Here is a 21,622-nt window from a genome sequence, read left to right as displayed (position 1 = left end):
AACAACAGTAAAGTCACCATTTTTAAATGCCTCTTGGGTAACGAGCACGAATCTGCATTGCACCGAATCCTCACTGCACCGAATCCTCACTAGGAGCCTGCAAGGTAGGTACAAGGAGGCTCAACCTGCCCTGTAAGCAGCAGTCTGCAGCTCCAAGCCTGCTCAGCCTGGCTTGGGAGCCCCACTTGCCTGCAGGATGCCCTCTGGCCTCATGAAACCCCCACTCCAACAGCCAAGGAGGGCAACCTTCCCAACACACCATCCTCTAGCAGGGCAGCAGAAATCAACACAAGCACCAGAGAACACACAACACAAAACACCTTTGCATGGAGGCTTTCCATCTGATAGTAAAAAAGAAACTTTATGAACAAAGAGAACGTGAGAGGATCACTGATATCTAAGTTCACGGCACAGTGAGGGAATACTGACTGACTGAGGCAGCCTTGCAGGCCTTTCCTCAACGCTGAAATATCAAACAAAGTTCCAAACATTCAAACTACGCCAAGGCACTTTACACAATACACCACACAGGTGAGTTCGTCCAGGTAAGCATTAAACTCAAGCTCACAGGAGCTTGGGGGAAAGGGAGTACAAAGAGGTGGGGGAAAGCAGGAAAGGGAAAAGAAAGAAGGAAAGGTGGATGTGAAACCAAGTTTATTTCTGGGAATGAGGGGATGAAAAGAGATGGAGACGCTGCTACCACACAGACGAGGCCAGCAAAGCCGTGGGCACAGGCCCACTTCTAGTGAGAAGTGAACCCTGGGATGCCTACCTGGTCCTTCAGCTCCAAGTGGGATACAGTAGCTCCTCCCATTACCCATGCCTGCTTCTCTCTTTCCAACAGCCAGTTTCACCCACAGTCTCTCTGGCCAAGCAGTGCGATGGTCCCTCATGGCTGAGGACTGGTTCTGAAGGCCAATGACTGGATCTGAATCCCAGCTCACCAGCCACAAGTCACTGGACCTGAGCAAAACCTGATCTCTCTGTACCATCAGTTTCCTCATTAGAAAATGTCAGTAGCAAGAGCACCTCATAGATTGTGGTGAGGATTAATAAAGGTAGTGATTAAAATAAAGCCTGGCACAGAGTAAGCATTCAGTAAATACTAGCTACCACCACCACTATCATTGTTATACTGATGGTAATCTCCCCTACCCAAGCAGAAATTCTTTTAGTCTTCCACTCTACTTCAAGAGACTGAATTTACTGAGCTATCGTCTCTCTTCTGTTTTCAGAAATCTTCCACTGCTTAGTTTCCTAAAATGTATTAACTTGGAAATGAGTGTTGATAAACTAATCTCTAGTTGGGTATCAAAGTCTGATGATTTTTCAATAAAGCATCCCACAAAAATCTAAGTATTTGCTTTTCAAATGATACTACGATGACATTCTATCAAGTCTATCCTTTTTAAAAGGACTAAATATTCCTTTATATTTTTCCTATCAAAGTAACCTATTCTAATAGAAAATATGGAAAATACAAAATAGGAAGTAGAGAGAATAAAGAGGCATCCACAGTCCTATCACACAAGATCAGCACTATTAATGTTTTGGTGGTTTTTCTGCAAATGTTTATATACAGCTTCTTTATTTTGTTTTATAAAGCTGTGATCATTCTATATATAACTTTGTATCTTGTATTCTGCTTTTTTCACTTGACCTATTATTTTCCTTTTAGTATTTCTGCTTCAATTATGAAAGAAACATCTATGCAGTGTAAGAAAAAAATACAATCAGAACATATATATTGGCAAAAAGAGAGGAAAGTTTTTTAAAATTATCCATCAGTCTATCCTCTGTGATTATCTCTGTTAACATTTCGGACACAGCCTTCCAAATTATTTTCTATGTATAATACATGCCAGACACAAAGGTTTTAATAAAATGGGATCACACACACATAAATTGGAGGGGTGGGGGGAGCAGTGTAACCATTTTCTAAGTACTTCTCTCCACAAAACAAGTAAAGCACCACAGATTAAAAACAGACAAACAAAAAACACCTATAATTTCATCTAGGATGACCTCTCTTCGGGTTTGAGTATATATTTTTTACACCTATGCTTCTTTACAAAGCTAAGATATTGTATATGAAGTCTTATGACTACTTTTTCCTCTACTATAGGATGAATATTTTTGCATGCACTAAGTTCTTCTAAATCACTATTTTTAATGACTGCATAGCTAAGATGACATCTTTTAAACCAGCAAAAGCACTAAATTAGGCCATTCTAAAGCAGTCTTCTTATTCAGCATGTGCTCACACATGCATATAGCTAGGCAGGACCTAAATGAAACAGGCCATCCAGGAGAGGGTGTTTATAATATGGAAATCCATGTTTGAGAAACAAGTACTAGTATGTGTTGCAAGAACACACCGATGTTCTCCCAGTTTACTAAAGAGAACAGAAGCAACTGAGGCGTGCGGGTGTGGCTGGAGAAGAGGAAGGAAGTGTGGGCGGCCCTACACACATTTTGCAAGCTGCTGAAAACAGTTGTAAAACCAGCCTCTGTTAAACCTACTGTCAAGTCGGAATTCACCCTGTTATTCTTGTCAAAATTCACTTCTGGCTTTTCACTGACATCTTCACCACTGCAGTGTGGTCTGTATATCAAACAAAGGTCTCCAACTCACACCTCTCCCTAGGAGAGGTGAGGAAGAGCACACGGAGCAAAGGTGGCTCCGTGGGGATACTCATTATCAACCAGTCCATGGCATGAGAAAGCCGGTCACACAAAGAGCCATGTGCAAAAGTGAGGCTACTTCTATAGCCTCTCTACACTTCGGGATATTACAAATGCCCCCCCAAACCAGACCACGAATATTCAAATACACAAAAACCTCCCAAACAAATTACATGCTTGAAAAAGAGTATCTGTGCCAATACCCTCCCTCCAGTACATACAGCTAAAAGATGAGTTTTTATAAAGCCACGCTAAAACTGCATTTAAGCTTCTTATACATGGAAATTATCTGGTATCTTTTACAAACACCAAAAAAATGAACACTGTTACTCTTACTTAGGGGAAAAAAATGAACACTGTTACTCTTACTTAGGGGAAATATCGGACTAAACGTATGTTTAGAGAAAAGCCAACTTAAGTGAAGGAACTAACACGCTCTCCATGAAAATTACTGCCCTGATCTAACTGCTAAAATTTCAAAGATACCTACAACAAAAATGGTACAGGCTGGAAAGAAGACAGTAGACTCAATCCTCCAGGAACATCAACAACCTCCAGATCAAGCTTATTTTTAAACACAACCCCAGTGGCAGTCACCACTGCTGCTCCTTTCATCCAAAGTAAACAACATTCCACATTTCTAGAACAGCACTCCCCCTCCTGGGTGTTAACAATATAAGCTATAAATCAAAGATGAAGAAACCAGGGAATTCCCTGGCGGTCCAGTGGTTAGGACTCTGCGCTTCCACTGCAGGGGGCGCGGGTTCGATCCCTGGTCAGGGAACTAAGAACCCACATGCAGCGGGGCACAGCCAAAAAAGAAATTAAAAAAAAAAAAAGAAGAAACCACAAACAGGTCAACACCTCCCAAGTTACGGAAGAATCCACAGTTCTTCACTGGATTGGCTGAATATTACTATGTGGGTATCAGGTAGTATCAGTCTGTAGCCACTGAATGGAATCAAGATGGAAACTACAAATTAGAAGATTTCAGTCAACCATTTATTGAGAAATGTCCCAATAGACAAAAATGTACCTCCAAATGTCTAATAAAGTATTTTTCAAGGGAAGGTAACTGCCTATTGAAGTATGTTCTGCAAGTTTTCTTTGAGGTAGTCAATTTTAATGGACTCAGGGCCACTGAAGTAACCAGGAATGCCAGGCTGAAAAGCCTGCTCCAGTCTCTTGAGGCAGTGACTGGGTTGCCAACACAGATCTATCACTTAAAGTGCTGGTTTAAGTCATCTTTATTTCCTCTAAGTAAACAAGCTATATTCCAGGACACATCAAGGAATTTTTGAATGAATTCAGGAGTCAGGCAATCCATTAACTGATGGAAAGCAGCAGTTAGTATTTGTAGAAAAAAAAATCCAAGCCACAAAACCTGGAGCAGCAGCACAGATAATAAGTTCAAATTCCTAAACAGAATTGCCTCTCATTAAAGTGATGAAAAATGTTAATAAGCAGGCTTCCCTGCTGGCGCAGTGGTTGAGAGTCCGCCTGCCGATGCAGAGGAGTGGGTTCGTGCCCCGGTCCGGGAAGATCCCACGTGCCGCGGAGCGGCTGGGCCCGTGAGCCATGGCCGCTGAGCCTGCACATCCGGAGCCTGTGCTCCGCAACGGGAGAGGCCACAACAGTGAGAGGCCCGCGTACCGCCAAAAAAACCCAAAAAAGTTAATAAGCATGTCACCACTTCTACCTGATGGTAAAGTGAGATTTAAAAAATTAGTATGGTGACAGCCCTGGTATAAAGTGCTCACATAATAAATAATGACCTAAGCACAAGTTGGTATGTAGAAATTACTCCAAAATAAATAAAGCCAACCCACAATTACTCCTTTGCCAGGAAAACAGAATATAAATTGGAAGTTATGGAGAATTTAAAAACTTAATAATCTAAATCTCTCTTCCAAAGCTTTTATTAATACTGTCAAAACTCACTTTAACTCCCTATCGTCTTTTCATCCCCCGCACTGATATTGTGACAAAGATGGTCATGAAAAAGTGGTCAAAAAAGAATGCTGGAAAAGAAGAAAAATAAATTGATCCATTAACAAAAATACTGGCACCTAACGTTTCATTGACTTTGACTTAAAAGGCAGAATCATTTGGGGATTCTCTAACACTATTGGGACTGCAAATTACCTTTCTGAAAAGCAATTTGGCAATACCTGTATCAAGAGCCTTAAAATAATTAATATCCTCGATTTAATAATCTTACTACTAGATTTATGTCTTAAAGAAATAAAGACATGAACAAATATTTATATTCAACAATGTTCAGTGATATTCATATATGAGAGAAAAAAAAATCAGGGACTTTCCTGGCTGTCCAGTGGTTAAGACTCCACGCCCTACTGCAGGGGGTATGGGTTCGAATCCTGGTCAGGGAACTAAAACCCCACATGCCGCATGGCGTGGCCAAAAAAAAAAAAAAAAGTATATCTATCTATCTATCTCAGAAATAATCAAAGGTCTACAATAAGGAAATGGTATACCCAACATTAACACTATGCTGCTATATTTTTAAGCTATTTAATCTCATGGGAAATTGTCACAATAAAATATTAAGTAAAAAAATTCACATACCAAATTTCATGGCCATAGGATCCCAATTTCTTTAAAAGCATATAATTTGTCTGCATATATACTAAAAATACCAAAATGTTAATTGGTAAAATTGTAGTTTTCTGGGGCTTCCCTGGTGGCGCAGTGGTTGAGAGTCTGCCTGCTGATGCAGGGGACACGGGTTTGTGCCCCGGTCCGGGAAGATCCCACATGCTGCGGAGCGGCTGGGCCCGTGAGCCATGGCCGCTGAGCCTGCGCATCCGGAGCCTGCGCTCCGCAACGGGAGAGGCCGCAACAGTGAGAGGCCCGTGTACCGCAAAAAAAAAAAAAAAAAAATTGTAGTTTTCTTTCTCTTTATGCTTTTCTGTTCTTTTCAAATTTTTCACAGCAGATGTGTGCTACTTTTTAATCTAGGAAAGGCAGACGTTATTAAAATTTTGAATTTCTGTACATAATTATTCATTCAATTCACTTTTCCATTGAGATTTATAAAGTAAACCAATTTCCCTGAAAATATACATACATATTTATGTAATCTTAACAAACAAGACATATTCAATGAAATATTCTACCACCCTTGAGGGACAAAGTATGCAATTTCTTCAGGCTGAGGAAGGAACAGGAACACTGAGTCTGTTTTTATTAGCAAACATCTGAGCCCTAATTGTGTAGAACACAACACAGTCCCTGTCCTTTAGAATCTTACAAATAAGTTATCTACATATAAAAAGACAATCAATTATACAAGTTAACGTCAGTGAGTTCCGTCAAAGGAAGAGCAGAGCATACCAAAGGCAGGATACCCAAGGACGGGGCAACCCACAGATCAGGCCTTACCCTTCACCAGGAGCAGTGAGACACCACTCCTGACAGTGGGGGAACAGGTAGCAGAGAAGTGCATATGGCTTCCGAAAGGAGAACACCAACGTGAGTGAAGTTAGGCCGTGGGGTAGAAGTAAGTTTAATAGGGTTAGGAAGGCTGATCTTGAAAACTACCTAGTGGCTCACCATTTAGGGAACTGTGATGAACTCTTAGCTTCTCAAAATCAATGGAAAACTTGCTAGACTAAATAATTCACCACATATCTATCTCTGAATGATACTTAAGGTTAATCCAGGTGCCATTAAAGAGTTAAAAATGCACAGAAGGAGCTTCACATCACAGAGCTGATATGAGGCCTCAAAAGAAGACAAAAACTCTAGGTTTTAAGATGCGAGCGACGTAAGAATAAGGTCATTAGAAAATTTAAACCAATTTAAAAACACTTCACTTCAAAGTTCCATAAACACCAATTTTTGTCTTGACTTACTAGATCTCTCTCATTATTACCCATAGTACTTTCCTAAAAATCTATTACTAACCTAAATAGGTTTATATAGAAATGAGTCTTATAGCAAAACTACAGTTGGCCTTTCTTTTCATTGTCTCTTTTCAAGTTTTAAAAATGTCTTCTACTGCCACAACTGCCCACTGTTTTGTTTTAATGCAGGTTTCAAAAAGAGTAAACAATTCAACTACTGGGAATCTATGTATGCACTGGATTCTTTACATATGTCATATAATTTATTCCTCACAACCAAGAATACAATGGAAGTATAATACCCATTTAACAGATGAGAAAGCAGGGTCAAATAGGATAAGGACTTCCTATGCCCCAGTCCTATGCCCAAGTAAGAGCTGCCTAAATTGACTCGTGGGCCCTGCATTTTTTCCTGAAATAATACAATGCCTCCCCCTTTGACGTAGGCCTTTCTAATTTCCTGGGAAGCAACAGCACTAAAATAAATCTATTTTGACATTTCTGTTTTTCCTCCAATTCTGACATGCCATGTGAGTTACCTGACCCAGCAATCAACTAAAAAGAGGAAATGCCCTAATGCCACCAAAGTGCCAAAGACTTACCTAATAAACATTATTAATTAATAATTCCAGGGACTTCCCTGGTGGTCCAGTGGCAAAGACTCCACACTCCCAATGCAGGGGGCCCGGGTTCAATCCCTGGTCAGGGAACTAGATCCCATATGCTGCAACTAAAGATCCCGCATGCCGCAACTGAGACCCAGCGCAGCCAAATAAATAAATAAATATTAAAAAAGATTCACATAACTTGTAACAGAAAGTTTTGCACAGTAAAACTTTTTTTAAAGTTAAATAAATAATTCCATTAAAAACTTTTTGAAATGTTTAGAAACTGCTCTTTGAGAAAGGAAACTGCAGGCAAATAACCATTGAAAAGACAGACAGGTAATTACTGGTCATCTAAAAACTGAATGGCACCTTGAAAATAACTTCCCCTTCAGAGTTTGCATACAATTTTGTTATGGCAAGAGTCCTCCCCAGTGGCACAGAATAGCCAACACCAAGCAAGTAATTTAAGTACAATTTAGGAAGATTCTATTTTCTGCTTTAAAAAATTTGGGACTGGGCTTCCCTGGTGGCACAGTGGTTGAGACTCCGCCTGCCGATGCAGGGGACTCGGGTTCGTGCCCCGGTCCGGGAAGATCCCACATGCCGCAGAGCGCCTAGGCCCGTGAGCCATGGCCGCTGAGTCTGCACGTCCAGAGCCTGTGCTCCGCAACGGGAGAGGGCACAGCAGTGAGAGGCCCACGTACTGAAAAAAAAAAAAAAAAAAAGAAAAAAAAAAAAATTTGGGACTTCCCTGGTGGCGCGGTGGTTAACAATCCACCTGCCAATGCAGGGGACACGGGTTCGCGACCTGGCCCGGGAAGATCCCCCATGCCGCGGAGCAACTAAGCCTGTGCACCACAACTACTGAGCCTGTGCTCTAGAGCCCGCAAGCCACAACTACTGAGCCCGCGTGCCGCAACTACTGAAGCCTGTGTACCTAGAGCCCGTGCTCCGCAACAAGAGAAGCCACCGCAGTGAGAAGCACGCACACTGCAATGAAGAGTAGCCCCTGCTCGCCGCAACTAGAGAAAGCCCGCGCACAGCAACGAAGACCCAAAGCAGCCAAAAATAAATTTATTTTTAAAAAAAATTTATCCTTACCAAAGCTGCAATTTTAATGTACTTTTGCATATTACATTCTCTCCATTTGTTTCTGAAAAAGCATTTTTCTTCACAAGAGGATTAGCAAATGCTCACAGAATAGGGGAACAAAGGATAAAATGAAGCCTTGAAACTGTAGATCGAATATTCTCATTCTAAATGTCTTCTGTAGTACTCATAATGCTTTATACCAATAAAGAGAGAACTGTTTAACCTGTAGTTAAACAGTGAGAGGCCCGCGTACCACAAAAAAAAAAGAAAGAAAGAAAGAGTACCACAGGACATGGAGCCCAACAAATTACTCAACTTCTGCCAACAGGCATGTCTTTTTCTATAAAACAAAGATAATCACCACCTTGGACAGTTATTATGAAGTCAAAAGGCGATAATACATATTAGCAAGTTGTGAGTGGGATCAAAATCACCCCAGCATTTTTTCCCCCAACTTTTCACAAATGGCTTCCGTCTCAGGAGAGTCTTATATTTTAGAGGGGTTGTACACTTACCTCCTCATCTTAGTTTGATATCGGCACCCTCACCCCTTACTGGCCCAAGAAACGGCCCCTAATGCCTGTACTGGATGTAATAGGAAGGCCGCTGCCCCACATTATTTACACCTCTCAAAGGGACAAGGAGGCTGGAAGAGGTGTTCTTTCCCCTAAATCTGCCTTCAGGAGTTCACAGGAGGCATCTCAGAGAAATTAATTTTTTTGTTTGAGCTAAGACCTGAAATTGGCCACGGTGGGAAAGAGGCCTTAGTGTGATTGGGACAGCAATCCATGCAGAGCAGAGTGTAAGAGACAAGGTTAGACAGGTAGGTAAGGGCCAGATACCCAAAGGTCCTTGTATCCTATGCACATCAGTTGACATTCCTCACATCTGGCTAGCCCTTAACGATGCTTCAGGGCCCAGCGTAAAGGTCACCTTCCTGACCATAGCCTCTCCCTCCCCTCCCACACTCCTGTACACCAGCTCCCCACGCCCTCTTTCAGCACCAGGCCCTTTTCCATTATGGCCCTTATCACAATTGTGGTTATATAATTATTTGTGTGATTATGTGATTAATAATCTGTGTCCCCCACTAGACTACATGATAAATTCAGCCCGCGTAAGACGCACGTCTGTTTTATTCAGCTCTCCATCCCAGGGCCGCCAAGTCTAGCATCTGCCCAAAATATACAGGTATACTTTATTAAATGAACAAATGAAAGCTGGCACTAAGGAGCCAAGGAAGAATCCTGAGCAGGGGAACGGCAATCAGAGATGACAGTTAAACCACTCTGGCAGCAAAGTGAACATCAGATTGGAAGGGCAAGACTAGAGCTTGGACACAGGTAAGGAGACTAGTGAAAATGTCTCCAGATAAATGATTAAAGACTTAAAAATGAGGGCAGCCTGTACCTGGGCAGTGATGGCGAGGATGTAATGGAGGAGACACGTTTAGCAAGTAGAATCCAGGAACTCAGTGCACAGGGGGCAAAGCAAAGAGGGCAATCTAGAATGACTAGTGCAGAGTGGTAGCAGGTGGGGTCACTTACTGAGACAGGGAATTCAGGACAGGAACAAACACTTCTTGAGCATCTACTGCATGGCAGTGTAGAGTGGAAGATTCGCTTCTAGCTCTGGAATTCTATGAATGAAGAGCAATTTCAATCCAACTCATTTGGATAAAATGGGTATGGTTTCCACTAATGGGCAACAAACTAAAGTTCAGATTTTTAAAGTTACTTCGCCAGGACACTTCTTGGGTACACTGACTATGTGTGAAGCATTACACTGGTCTGGGGATACAGAAATCAAAGAAGGGGTCTCTGGCCCCAAGGAGCTGACAGTCTTCTGGATTTGAGAAAGGTAACTGCACGTCAACAACTGAGAAACCGAGGCCCACTGAGGCTACGATTTGACCAGTTACATGTCCTGTAACCTACATTTCTGGAGCACTGATTTCATAATCAACATCACATTTCAGGCCAACATGTAGCTGAGGGGTTATGTGTTTAGATAGTCAGACAGACACCCCTCCCCCCAATCTTGCTGTGAGCCTGGAGACACTCCAGAACTTAAAACATCATGGTGCATGGGCAGCCAATGCCCTCCAACTCTGAAGTAACTGCTGTCGTCACATGGCAGCAGTCTGGGCAATAGGACACAACAAGGAAGGAGAGAGAAAAAGGCCTTCTTTGTCAGGAAAGAGCCTACCTGAGCAGAGGCCAAACGCTGGAGGTGCCAAAGCAGAATCTCAGGAGGCTCTGGAAGTAACAGCAGAGAAATAAACGTTCAGGAAAGATAGAGCAGGAATCCTCTTTAGTCAGGTTCCTCCCCTACCACCAGCAAGAAATGGTTTCCCACAGGATCTAAGGCCTCAACCCAAAGCAGATACACGGGAAAACAAGATAAGGAAATAATCCGCGGTGTGAATAATGCAGCTGCAGATCATCCGGAACAGACAACACACTTCCAGTGCTCGCCTGTGAGGCCATCAAGTCTGAGAGGCTGTACACCGGCTCTTCCCAAACGAAAACAAAATAAAACACGACCCCCTCCATCCCCAAAGGTACTGCCCCATTCCTCCCCCCTCCTTTCCATAGTCTTAAAAAAATCAAAAACAGCTGCACCCTGTCTCTACCTCCTCAACTCCCTTTCACCCACTTGGATCTAAGTTCTTCCTCCACCACCTGACCTTGTCTTTTCACCCTCCCTGAACCCTTGGAGCCCTTTCCCCTTTTCTCTGCCTGGGAACTCTACCCATCCTTCAAGACTGGTTCAACCATCATCTTCTCTGTGAAGCATTCCCAAGTCAGACTGTTCCTTGCCCAGGGGTCTTGCCTATGTCTCACCACAGCATTTGATCCTACTGTTATTGTTTACCTTGGTGTAAATATAATTTATAATACCTTGGGACTTCCCTGGTGGCGCGGTGGTTAAGATTCCGCCTGCCAATGCAGGGGACACGGGTTCGAGCCCTGATCCGGGAAGATCCCACATGCCGCGGAGCAACTAAGCCCGTGCACCACAACTACTGAGTCTGCACTCTAGAGCCTGTGAGTCACAACTACTGAGCCCACGTGCCACAACTACTGAGCCCGCGTGCCACAACTACTGAAGCCTGCACGCCTAGAGCCCGTGCTCCGCAACAAGAGAAGCCACTGCAGTGAGAAGTCTGCGCACCGCAACAAAGAGTCTCCAATCACTGCAACGAAGACCCAACGCAGCCAAAAATAAATAAATAAGTAAATAAATAAAACAAAAAATACAATAGCCTGTAAAGGCAGGAACTAGTTTTTATTCACTTTTCTACTGCTATCCTCTAACCCAGGGCCCCAAAAGTAGACAAAGGCTCCATGAATAAATGATCATAGGTTAGTTTACCTTCAAAACTGCTACAAAGCACTCAACTTTTCCACCTAACTTGCTCTAAGAGCTGACCAGCACATACATGCACACTGGGAAGTATCCATATTCTAAATAATTAGTTTTCTTATAAAAGCATCTTAGCTAAAAATTCTACCTCTTGCTTGTTAGGCAAACAGCTGGCATGCAGTAAAATCAAGTCTTCAGAGCTCCTCACATCTATGTTTTTAATTCCTAAAATTCTGACCATGTGGAAAGCGTACTTGTACCCTTTTCTTCCTGGGCTGTGTAATGAGTTCTTAGGCTCAGACAAGCTGCTACAGGGGAGAAATCAAGCCTTATTTATACCAGTCTTAGAACCTGGGCTGCTCAATATCTCCAAAATAAAGTTTTTTTTCTATTTGGTTTCACTTTCTATATGAAACATCCATAGTAAAGTTTAGACCAACAGTATTTCCTGCGCCCAGTAAAAATATCTGAAAGCCCTTCACTTTTAATAAGGACATTTGAAAGCCTTCATTTTAGGATTATGGGATTACATTTGACCCATAAAGTCTCAATCTATACTTCTGTTCTAGAATAATAAAAATTACATAACTTCTGAGTCCTTGTATGTTTTATACAAATGGATCTTACTGCAATAATACAGAAAAACTTACTAAAAATAGTAAAAAAATTAATACGGTGAGAGTAACTTTTCTGCACAAAAGAAAATAAAAACTGTGCAAACTTAAAAATAAAACGGTGTCAAAGTTCCCTACATGGAAAGCCTTAAAGATGGAGTATTAAGAAAAGTTAACACAGTGCACCTGACTTTCAATTACTATACTGCTTCAATAAGTGACCTTGGGAATGTCATTTCTCTCATTTCTAGTTCTGTAAAATGGGAATGTCACCTGTTTTCCTAATAGAGACAATTAGATAGTCAAAAGAATCAACATGATTTTTTTTAAAACTTGTCTAATTAGTATGCGTTAATCACCACTAGTACAGAACATTTCTCTCCAGGAATCCAATTCCAAGAGAAATATTTAAGCAGACGGTGAAGACAGATTTCCTTAAGGGAATGATTTTATAAATCTGGAGAGCCATATAACAAGATTATAAATTAACAAATTGATTACATAAGCCTTGACAACCCCAGACGTTTAAGTACACCGATATACATTCTGATAAATTAGGCTGATTTGGGACCAGCACCCCAACCCCATACAAGGAACCCAAACTGAGGCAACTGATGCTTGATAGGAATCAGGTGGAATCTGATCAGTATGCAGAACATTTGCAGTTCCATCACCTGCTAGCCATGCTTCACCTTTCACCATAAAACGTGAAACGCATTAAGTCAGCTTTACCACCTGCTCCTAAAACTGTGGAAATGTACTCAATTAAATGGGAGGGGAAAAAAGTAACTTGACTGTGAAAAATCCGATATCCTCAGACGTCTATAGGTTGAAGAACCCTACTGCTAAATCCCTCCTCTCCCCTCCAAATACTGGACTTGAACCGAATTCCCTATGAAGCGATTGAATTTTATCTGATGCAACTGTTGGAACAGCACAGCTCCAGGAACCACCCCCTGCCCGCCCCCCAGGATAAAAGGCTGTCACTTTCCTGGATCCCAAGTCCAAGTAAAAGGCAGGAAGGTTTCTGTAAAACGGTCCAGAAAGATATCAACAGGCGATGACTATGGAAAAGAACGAAGGTTTTCCAATCTGAAAAATTCTAGCTGTCCCTCGGGAACGGCACTGCTCCTCCTTCCTTACCCCGATGCCCTTTCTCTACAGACAACAATATCCCCATTCTATTTTACGGCTGCAGTTTTAGCAAGGAACCCCCCTGCTACGCCAGATTTCCAGATTCTTTTGAAAAAGGAAAACACCTTTGGTGAAGAATACACACCGCACAAGAAAACCTGGGAGCGGAGCCCAGCGGGCGCCGCACTCGGCCCGCTCCGGGGCGGGGCGCGGGGATGCGGGCGCCTCCCGAGGTGCCGCAATCCCGCCGCGGCCGCAAGGGCAGGGCCTCCGGGCGCCCGCGGCCAGCCGCCGCAGTACCGGCTCCCATCCGGGCCCCGCCGCCGCCAGGCCGCGCCGCCGCCGCGCGGGGTCGGGGCCGCAGCAGCCGGGTCCCCGCGTCCTCCCGGGCGCGCGACGCGGCCGGCGCGGGGAGCGCGGAGCGCGCAACTTACTTTCCGCCTGCGGCGGGAGCCCGGCTCCGGCGCCCGGCAACGGCGGAGGCGACGGCGGCGGAGGCCGGCCCCACCCCCGCCCACGGCCGCCGCGCCCGGCCGCGCTCCGCGTTCGCCCCTACCTCAGCCAGCAGGCGGGCGTCCGTCCGCAGCGGCCGCGGCGCCGACAACTCCCTCCCGGCCGCCGAATCCCCGCACCCAGCGCTAATCATAATACCGAACAGGCGGCCGTCCGCGGGGAGGGGGTGGGGACCGACTTGCGCCTGCGCGGGGCGCGCGTCACTGTGACGTGACGCCGGGGCGGGGCCGCGGGGAGGGAGGGACGGGGCGGGGCCGCGGGTAGGGAGGAACTGGGCGGGGCCGCGGGCAGGGAGGGACGGGGCGCACCTGCGGGCTCCGGCGCGCGGGCTGCTGGAGGGCATCCTGGCATCATCCCTACCCCAGCGAGTCTGGGCTGCGGCTGGCGGTAGGAAGCGGGCGAGGTGCCCGAACAGAAGGGATGATGAAGGAGGAAGCACTAGGGACATGGGACAATGGCCCAGAAAAGTAGCGCGAGCCGTCGGGGGAAATCGGAGGGAAGGGATCGCGTGCTCACCAGACCCCGGGTCCTGGGACGCGGGGCCGAGGGCGCCAGGCGCTTTAACCTTTTAAAGTTTCCCCCCATCTCCCGCCCAGGTTTAAGCAAGGAAAGGGAAAAAATTCAATATACATTCATGTATACACATACATATTCTTTACAGTTTCTTCTCTTTGGGAACCCAATTTCAAGGAATTTTGTTGCTTTTGTTGCCATTTTTAAAAAAGAGAAAAAGCCCAGCATCCGAATGCAGCGCTGGCTTTAAAGGTCAGCCGGAGACCCTTGCCTGGCCAGGCTGCCTCCTCTGGAAAAGCGTGGAAAGGCGAAAGGTCGTGGGAAGTATTAAAGCATGTGAAGTCAGGGATTCAGAACACTCCAGGCATTAACTGTGCACTGGATGGTTCAGCGGCATGGTCAGCAGGTCGGTGGCTCCCGAAGGGAACTTAGCGCTCGCCGGAGAGGAGGGTTTGGGAGGGTGGGAGACAGGGGCAGGGGCTCACGTCTCCCACCCTTGGAAGGTTGGCGCGCAATGGAGATCAGCTCTCCGGGTTTTCTGGAAGGGAGTGACAAGCCAGATGCCAGATTTCTCCAACCTGCTTTCTCCCTTAATGATTCTCCCTGCTCCCCACCCCTCCCCCAAGGAAGGACCCCTAGCAAAGAAGGACACAATGTGGGGGGAGGCGGGAGCTGCTTAGATGCTCCAAGTTTGATTAAATTGACTGGACGGAGAAGAAAAATCTAGATGGCTTTAGCAAATGTCTCTGCTGACCTGCAAATGTGAGAAGACTTTTCTTTTCAGACTGTCTCCTTGGCATCTACTTTGCACGTCCGAAGACGACTGGGAAGCAAGAGTGGATTGTTGGGAGGTACAAACCCTCAGGGTAATAACAGAAGGTTAAAGGGGGATTCCTAGTTACCCTAAGGCTCTGGCAAGGGGTCATGGATCATTGGCTGGGGAAAGCCTGGGGCTGTAGGCCTCAGGTGGACCTCTGACCCTCAGGGCTGAGTCAAGGCCCCAACTCTGGGATAACACTGGCTTAGAAAGGTCATAAAAGAATAATCTCACTTTGACACTGACATTCTAACTCTAGCAGTATGTTAAGCAAGAGCTTCTAACTTGGTTTGTGGAATTCATTCCTTTGTTACTGGCAAACGGGAAGGCCTTGCACTTTTCTCCTTAGGGAGATATCACTATTCAGGGAACCCTGTAAACCAAGTAAAGGGAAAAAAATACCACGCTAATGGTCTCCCAAGGGAATTCCAGTGGTTGAGGACCTCCAAGCCAGGTCTGTAGCCCCTGAGATAGAACAGTAACCACAAAACAATGGCCTTAGTAGATAAGCCCTTGGAACATAGAGTATTTATATTGCTGCTGTGTAACTCAGGTTTTGAATAAATTCTGTAAGGGCAACAGGGCATAAGAATAGCAAAACAATAAATGAAAAGGAATAGAATAATACCTTGGTTTAAATCAAGTTGGCTCAAATTCTCTTCCAGAGAGAGGGCTGCAGTCCTGGCCACGTGGTAAATCATTTATTCATCCCCAGTGTTTCCTGGGAAGCTGGAGTGTTGCTGGCAAGAACGTGACCTGTTTTCAGTCCCGCACCATCAATGTGGTAACATGATCTGATCATGCTTAGGCAACATTTAAAAATATTCAAGTACAAATTAATATATGATTGCTTAACTTTGAATTCAAGAAAATGTGTTTATTGTTAATGAAGAAGCCCCTCCTTCATTCTGCCCTGGGGCTTTCTCCAAACCAGACTGCTTTTTTAATGTTAGGTCTTTTTATGGACCTGTAAGAAGCTTTAATTAGATATACAGCACTCTACACAAACGACAAGATGGAGTATGCAGGCTTGGACTACAGTCTCTGTGATTCAGATCTCAGAAATAACATAATGCCACCAATTTAGGGAAGAAGTTGTTTATTGGAAGGCAACCAGGGAGATGCTACAAATTAGATCAAGATGTGAAAAGCAAGCCGATTCACGAAAGAATTGCCGTTTTCTTCTTGGGACTAACCCCCCCCCCACCAAAGCAGCACGTATAACAAGGTTATCTTCTCTAGATATTGTTAATTTTCATAATTTATAAAACATTTAAAATAAATATATTGAAAACAACAGAGATTGAGGACTTGTACCTTTCAGTTTTGAGTTGTGACATTTAATGATTTCCTTTTACGTATTTAATTAGTCATTTTGTACATTGATACTTGAGCATATCTGAATCCTGGCTTTATCCAGTAGGACGAAAATAATACTTCATTGGAATGGACTCAAGGGTTTCTCAAAGACTTTCCCTCACTACCCCCTTGGCATCAGTTAGCATCCCTAGTTCTTTTATCTCAGATGTCAGTTAAGGCCTGTGCGTGAGTGTCTGTGTGTCATGTATTTTTGATAGTTGCAATGAAGGATTGAAAATGCCAGCCCTTAACTCTGTTTGTTTGCAACCTGTGAACTGGGAAGCACGGCAGACATTGCCTAGCATTGACGGCCAGCCCCACCACCAAGAGTTATATGGCCTTGGGGGCAGACTGCTTAACCTTCCATCTGTTTCCTCCTCTGTAAAATGGGAATGATGGTGATGATAATGATATCATTCTTATAAGATGGGTATAAGGCCGTTGTTCTCTCAGTGTGCTCCCCAGAAACTAGCAGCAGCAGCTGGGAACTGGACTGAAATGCAAATTCTCGGGCTCCACTCCAGACCTACTAAATTAGAAACTCTCTGCTTTAAGAAGACTTCCAGGTGAATCTGATGCAGGTTAGAATTTGAGAATCACTGTTGATAGGATTAAGGTGGTTTATATAAAGTATTAAAACAGTGCCTGGCACATGATAAGCAGTATATTAATGGATATTTTTAAAATTAGTGCAATATGATGTTTCCAAGATATACAAAGTTTAATTCAGGCCACAAGAAGGATGCCCATATTCCTCCAACAAATAAATTCTGCTTAATCTTTTGTCCAAAGACTTTAACACTGCCTGCCAAGCCCTTCACAATCTGGCCCCTGCCTTGCTTTCCTGTTCTTTATCTCCAGGTGAACCACATCTCCAACTTTCTCAGTTCTCAGAAAGGGAATTGCTTTTTCATACCTCCGAGCCTTTGCCCATTCTGTTCCCTCTGCCTGGAAATGTCACCCACCCCTTTGCTCCACTTTCTACACCTGCAATCTCCTGAACCCTTCAAAACCTCACTTGAGTGTCCAGCCTCATCTGTGGCACCCCCAGCCCTGCTCAGTCAGAGCCAGGTATTCTCTGGACCCAAACCTCCCTGCACATCCTGCTTGTAATATTTATCATAGGGTTTTGTAACTGTTTACTGTTCCATTTTCTCCCTTTGTATCTTAAACTCCCGGAGGACAAGGATTTTATTTTATTCAAATTTCTATTCATGCAGCTTAGCACTGGGGTTGCAAGTAGGCAGCCCAAGGGCTTGCGCCATAAACTTGGGGTATTTTTTTTTCCCACAAAGGTCCTTTAAGAATTTGAATTAGTTGAGAACATTTTGGGGGGGGGCATGCCCTGCGGCTTGTGGGATCTTAGTTCCCCAAACAGGGATTGAACTCAGGCCCTCAGCCGTGAAAGCTCAGAGTCCTAAACCACTGGACGGCCAGGGAATTCCCAAGAACATTTTAAAATTGGAAGAGTTAATGGTTTTGTTTAATAGCTTTATTGAGGTATGATCTGCATACCGTAAAGTTCACCGTTAATACGTGGTAATTCAATGACTTTTAGTATATTTATAAAGTTATGCAACCATCACCCCGGTCCACCCCAATATTTCCATCACTCCCCAAAAGTTTTCTCCTGTGCATTTGCAGTCAATCACACTCCAATTTCCATCTCTTGGCAACCAATGATTTGTTTTCCATCTCTACAGATTTGCCTTTTCTAGAAAGTCACTTAAATGGAATCATACAATGTGTGGTCTTTTGTGCCTGGCTTCTTTCACTTGGCATAATGTTTATCCATGTTGTAGCATGTATAAGTAGTTCATCCCTTTTTACTGCTGAATAGTATTCATCAGATAGATACACTAGATTCTCTTTATCCATGTACCAGGTAATGAACATTTCATTTATTTCCAGATTTTTGCTATTATGGATAATGTTGCTGTGAATATTTACATAAACTCTTAATGGGGACATGCTGTCAGTTTTCTAGGGTATTGCAGGATGGGATTGTTGGGTCATGTTGTAACTCTATGTTTAACATTATGAGGAACTGACAAATTGTTTTCTGAAGTGACTGTACCACATTTTACGTTCCCACCAGCAATGCATGAGGGGATTTTTTTATTGTATTTTTTTTTTTTGCGGTACGCGGGCCTCTCACTGCTGTGGCCTCTCCCGTTGCGGAGCACAGGCTCCGGACGCGCAGGCCCAGCGGTCATGGCTCACGGGCCCAGCCGCTCCACGGCACGTGCGATCCTCCGGGACCAGAGACGAACCCGCATCCCCTGCATCGGCAGGCGGACTCCCAACCACTGCACCACCAGGGAAGCCCTGTATGAGGGTTCTTATTTCTCCTCATCCTTGCCAACACTTGGTATTATTAGACTTTAAATTATCTCTATTCTAATAAATGTATGGTGGTATCTCACTGTAATTTTAATTTGCATTTCCCTAATGACTAGTGATGTTGATCATCTTTTAATGTTATTTTTAGCCACACAAATATCTTCTTTGGTGAAAGGTCTATTCAAATCTTTTGCCCATTTTTAACTGGGTTGTCTTATTGAGTTATAAGAATTTTTGATACATTTCAGATACACGTCCTTAATAAGATACATAATTTGCAAATATTTTCTCCCAGGCTGTGGCTTGTCTTTTCATACTTTAAATGATATCTTTGGAAGTGCCAAAGTTTTGAGTTTCAATGAATTACAATTTAGCAAATTTTTCTTTTATGAATTGTGTTTTTGGTATCATATCTAAGAAATTTTTGCCTAAGCCAAAGTCACAAAGATTTTGTTCCTGTGGTTTGTTTTTTCAGGTTTTATAGTTTTCAATTTAACATTTAAGTCTGTAATTGATTTTGAGTTAATTTTTATACATGATGTAAATTTTTTAATTTATTTATCTTTTGCATATGGATACCCAATTGTCCCAGAACCATTTGTTAAAAAGAATATCTTTTCACAATTGAATTCCCTTGGCACCTTTGTTGAGAATCAATTTACCAAAAACATAAGGATTTTCTGGACTTTCTATTCATCTCCATTGATATATGTGTCTGTCATTACACCACTGTGACACAGTCTCAACAACTATTATTTTATAATAAGTTTTGAAAATGAGTAAAATATTCCTCCAACTATGTTGTTGGTTTCCAAATTGTTTTGCTATTCTAGGTAATTTGCATTTCCATGTAAACCTTAGGATCGGCTTGTCAATTTCTACCCCCCCAAACGTGATTTTGATTGGAATTGTATACATAAATCAGTTTGGGCAGAACTGCCATCTTAACAGTAGTGAGACTTTCCATTCATGAAAATGGTATATATCCCCATTTATTTAGATCTTTTAAATTTTAGTGAGCAGTGTTTTATAATTTTTACCTCTTATACATCTTTTGTTACATTTATTTCTAAGTATTTTATTTTTAGTGCTATTGCAAATTACATTGTTTTCATTTCATTCTTAGAGTGTTCATTATCAGTAGAAATATTATTGGTTTTGGTATCCTCTGACATTCTCATTTATTAGTTCTAGTTGGTTTTTTAAGATTCACTAGTAGTTTGCAGATACAGGGTCAAATAATTTGCAAATAAAGACAGTTTTATTTCTTCATTTCCAAACTGGATACCTTTAATTTCTTTTTCTTGTCTTCTTGACTGGCTAGAACTTCCAGCGTGATATTAAATAGAAGTGTTGAGAGTGGACATCCTTGCTTTGTTCTCAAACTTATGGAAAACACCTTTAGTCTTGTTGCTAGTAAGTAGGATGTTTGCTGTAGGTTTTTTCTTAGATTCTTTTTTATCTCTCTGAAGAAATTCCCTTTTATTTGGAGTTTGTTGAGAGTTTTATCATGAATGAGTGTTGAATTTTGATAAATGCTTTTTCTGTATATATTAACATGACCAAGTATATTTTGGCCTTTATTATATTAATATGATGTATTGCATTTATTTTGAGATGCTAAATCAACCTGGCATTCCCAAGATAAATCCCACTGGGTCATTTTTATATGTTACTGGATTTGATTTTTGTGTTTATGCTCATGTGGTATATTGTCATATCTTTGGCCTCAATGAATGTGGAAGTGGATCCATTTCCAGAGCCTCTAGATAAGAGCCTAGTCCAGCTAACACCTTAATTTGAGCCTTGTGAGACACTAGGCAGAGAACCCAGTCGAGTGTGCCTGGACTTCTCACCTATAGAACTCTGAGTTCTAAGCTGCAAAGTTTGTGCTAATTTGTTACATAGCAACAGAAAACGAATACACCAACTTCCTCCAGTTTTCCTCTGCCATAGCTAGAAGTCCTGCCTCATGGCAGAGTTAATTTCGAAAAAAATCAAGATTTCTGGTTTCAAAAAAAAAAAAAAAAGATTTCTGGTTTCTCTTGAAAAATGGGAAGACCTTGCAACTTGAGATTTGAATTTCTTACATGTCAAACCATCAGCAAGAGCTGGGTAGTGACTCTCCCCATCCTCCTTGTTAGCCAGGGTCTAGGTCCTCTAATTTATCTGCTCTCGCCCTTCACCCTAGACCTACATCTCCAATTACAGGCCTGGCCCGGGGACATCTGAATCTGTAACACCCCTGATCAGCACATGCCCAACTTATAGTAAGTGTTCAGTAATTATTTGTTGAAGGAGTGAATCAAACCACAAAACAGGTGACATGTGGGGGAATTTTACATAAGAGCACATGAATGGACATTTGGGATGGCCAAGGCTGAGGACACCATACCCTCAGTGCACTTTGGAGGGGTCAAGGGCATGGCCCACAGAGCCTGTCCACCTGAAGATTTCCTGGAAGTCCCATCAGCTTTCACTTACATCTCATTGGCCAAAAGTGTGTCATGTTACCACCCCTAGTTCCAAAGTAGGCTAGGAAATGTGGTTTTCAGCTTGTCACATGTCACCCCAGCCTCAACAAGGATGTCAGGGCTCCGACAGGAGAAAAGAAGAGGATGGATATTGGGTTAGTGACCAGGCAGTTTCAACACCCAGATCATAGAAAAGAACAAGACCAGCACCCCAGAAGCTTTCTGATGCCCC

At 43.2% G+C, this 21,622-nt stretch overlaps 1 protein-coding gene across 5 annotated transcripts in view; it reads right to left on the bottom strand.

Moving 5' to 3' along the window:
* The window catches only part of SNRK (SNF related kinase), a 163,467-nt gene that overhangs the window by 46,649 nt on the left and 95,196 nt on the right, over nt 1–21,622 (bottom strand). The window contains exons 1-3 of one of the 5 annotated variants that reach the window (XM_030830236.2): nt 13,928–14,009; nt 10,463–10,512; nt 9,802–9,893 (exon numbers count right to left, since the gene is read on the bottom strand). The exons of 2 other annotated variants lie outside the window; for them this stretch is intronic. Coding sequence is in view for 1 of the 3 variants with exons in the window: in XM_030830233.2 (XP_030686093.1) it covers nt 10,463–10,512; nt 13,928–14,017 (140 nt within the window). In the remaining 2 variants the exon portion in view is untranslated. Of the gene's footprint in view, nt 1–9,801; nt 9,894–10,462; nt 10,513–13,927; nt 14,055–21,622 lie in introns of those variants that run through there. 2 more of the 5 variants (XM_030830233.2, XM_030830235.2) reach the window with 2 other exon arrangements.

Source organism: Globicephala melas, chromosome 11, assembly GCF_963455315.2.
Source record: "Globicephala melas chromosome 11, mGloMel1.2, whole genome shotgun sequence".
Taxonomy (NCBI): domain Eukaryota; kingdom Metazoa; phylum Chordata; class Mammalia; order Artiodactyla; family Delphinidae; genus Globicephala; species Globicephala melas.
The sequence above is the reverse complement of the archived record's forward strand: the minus strand, read 5'-3'. Positions and strand labels throughout refer to the sequence as shown.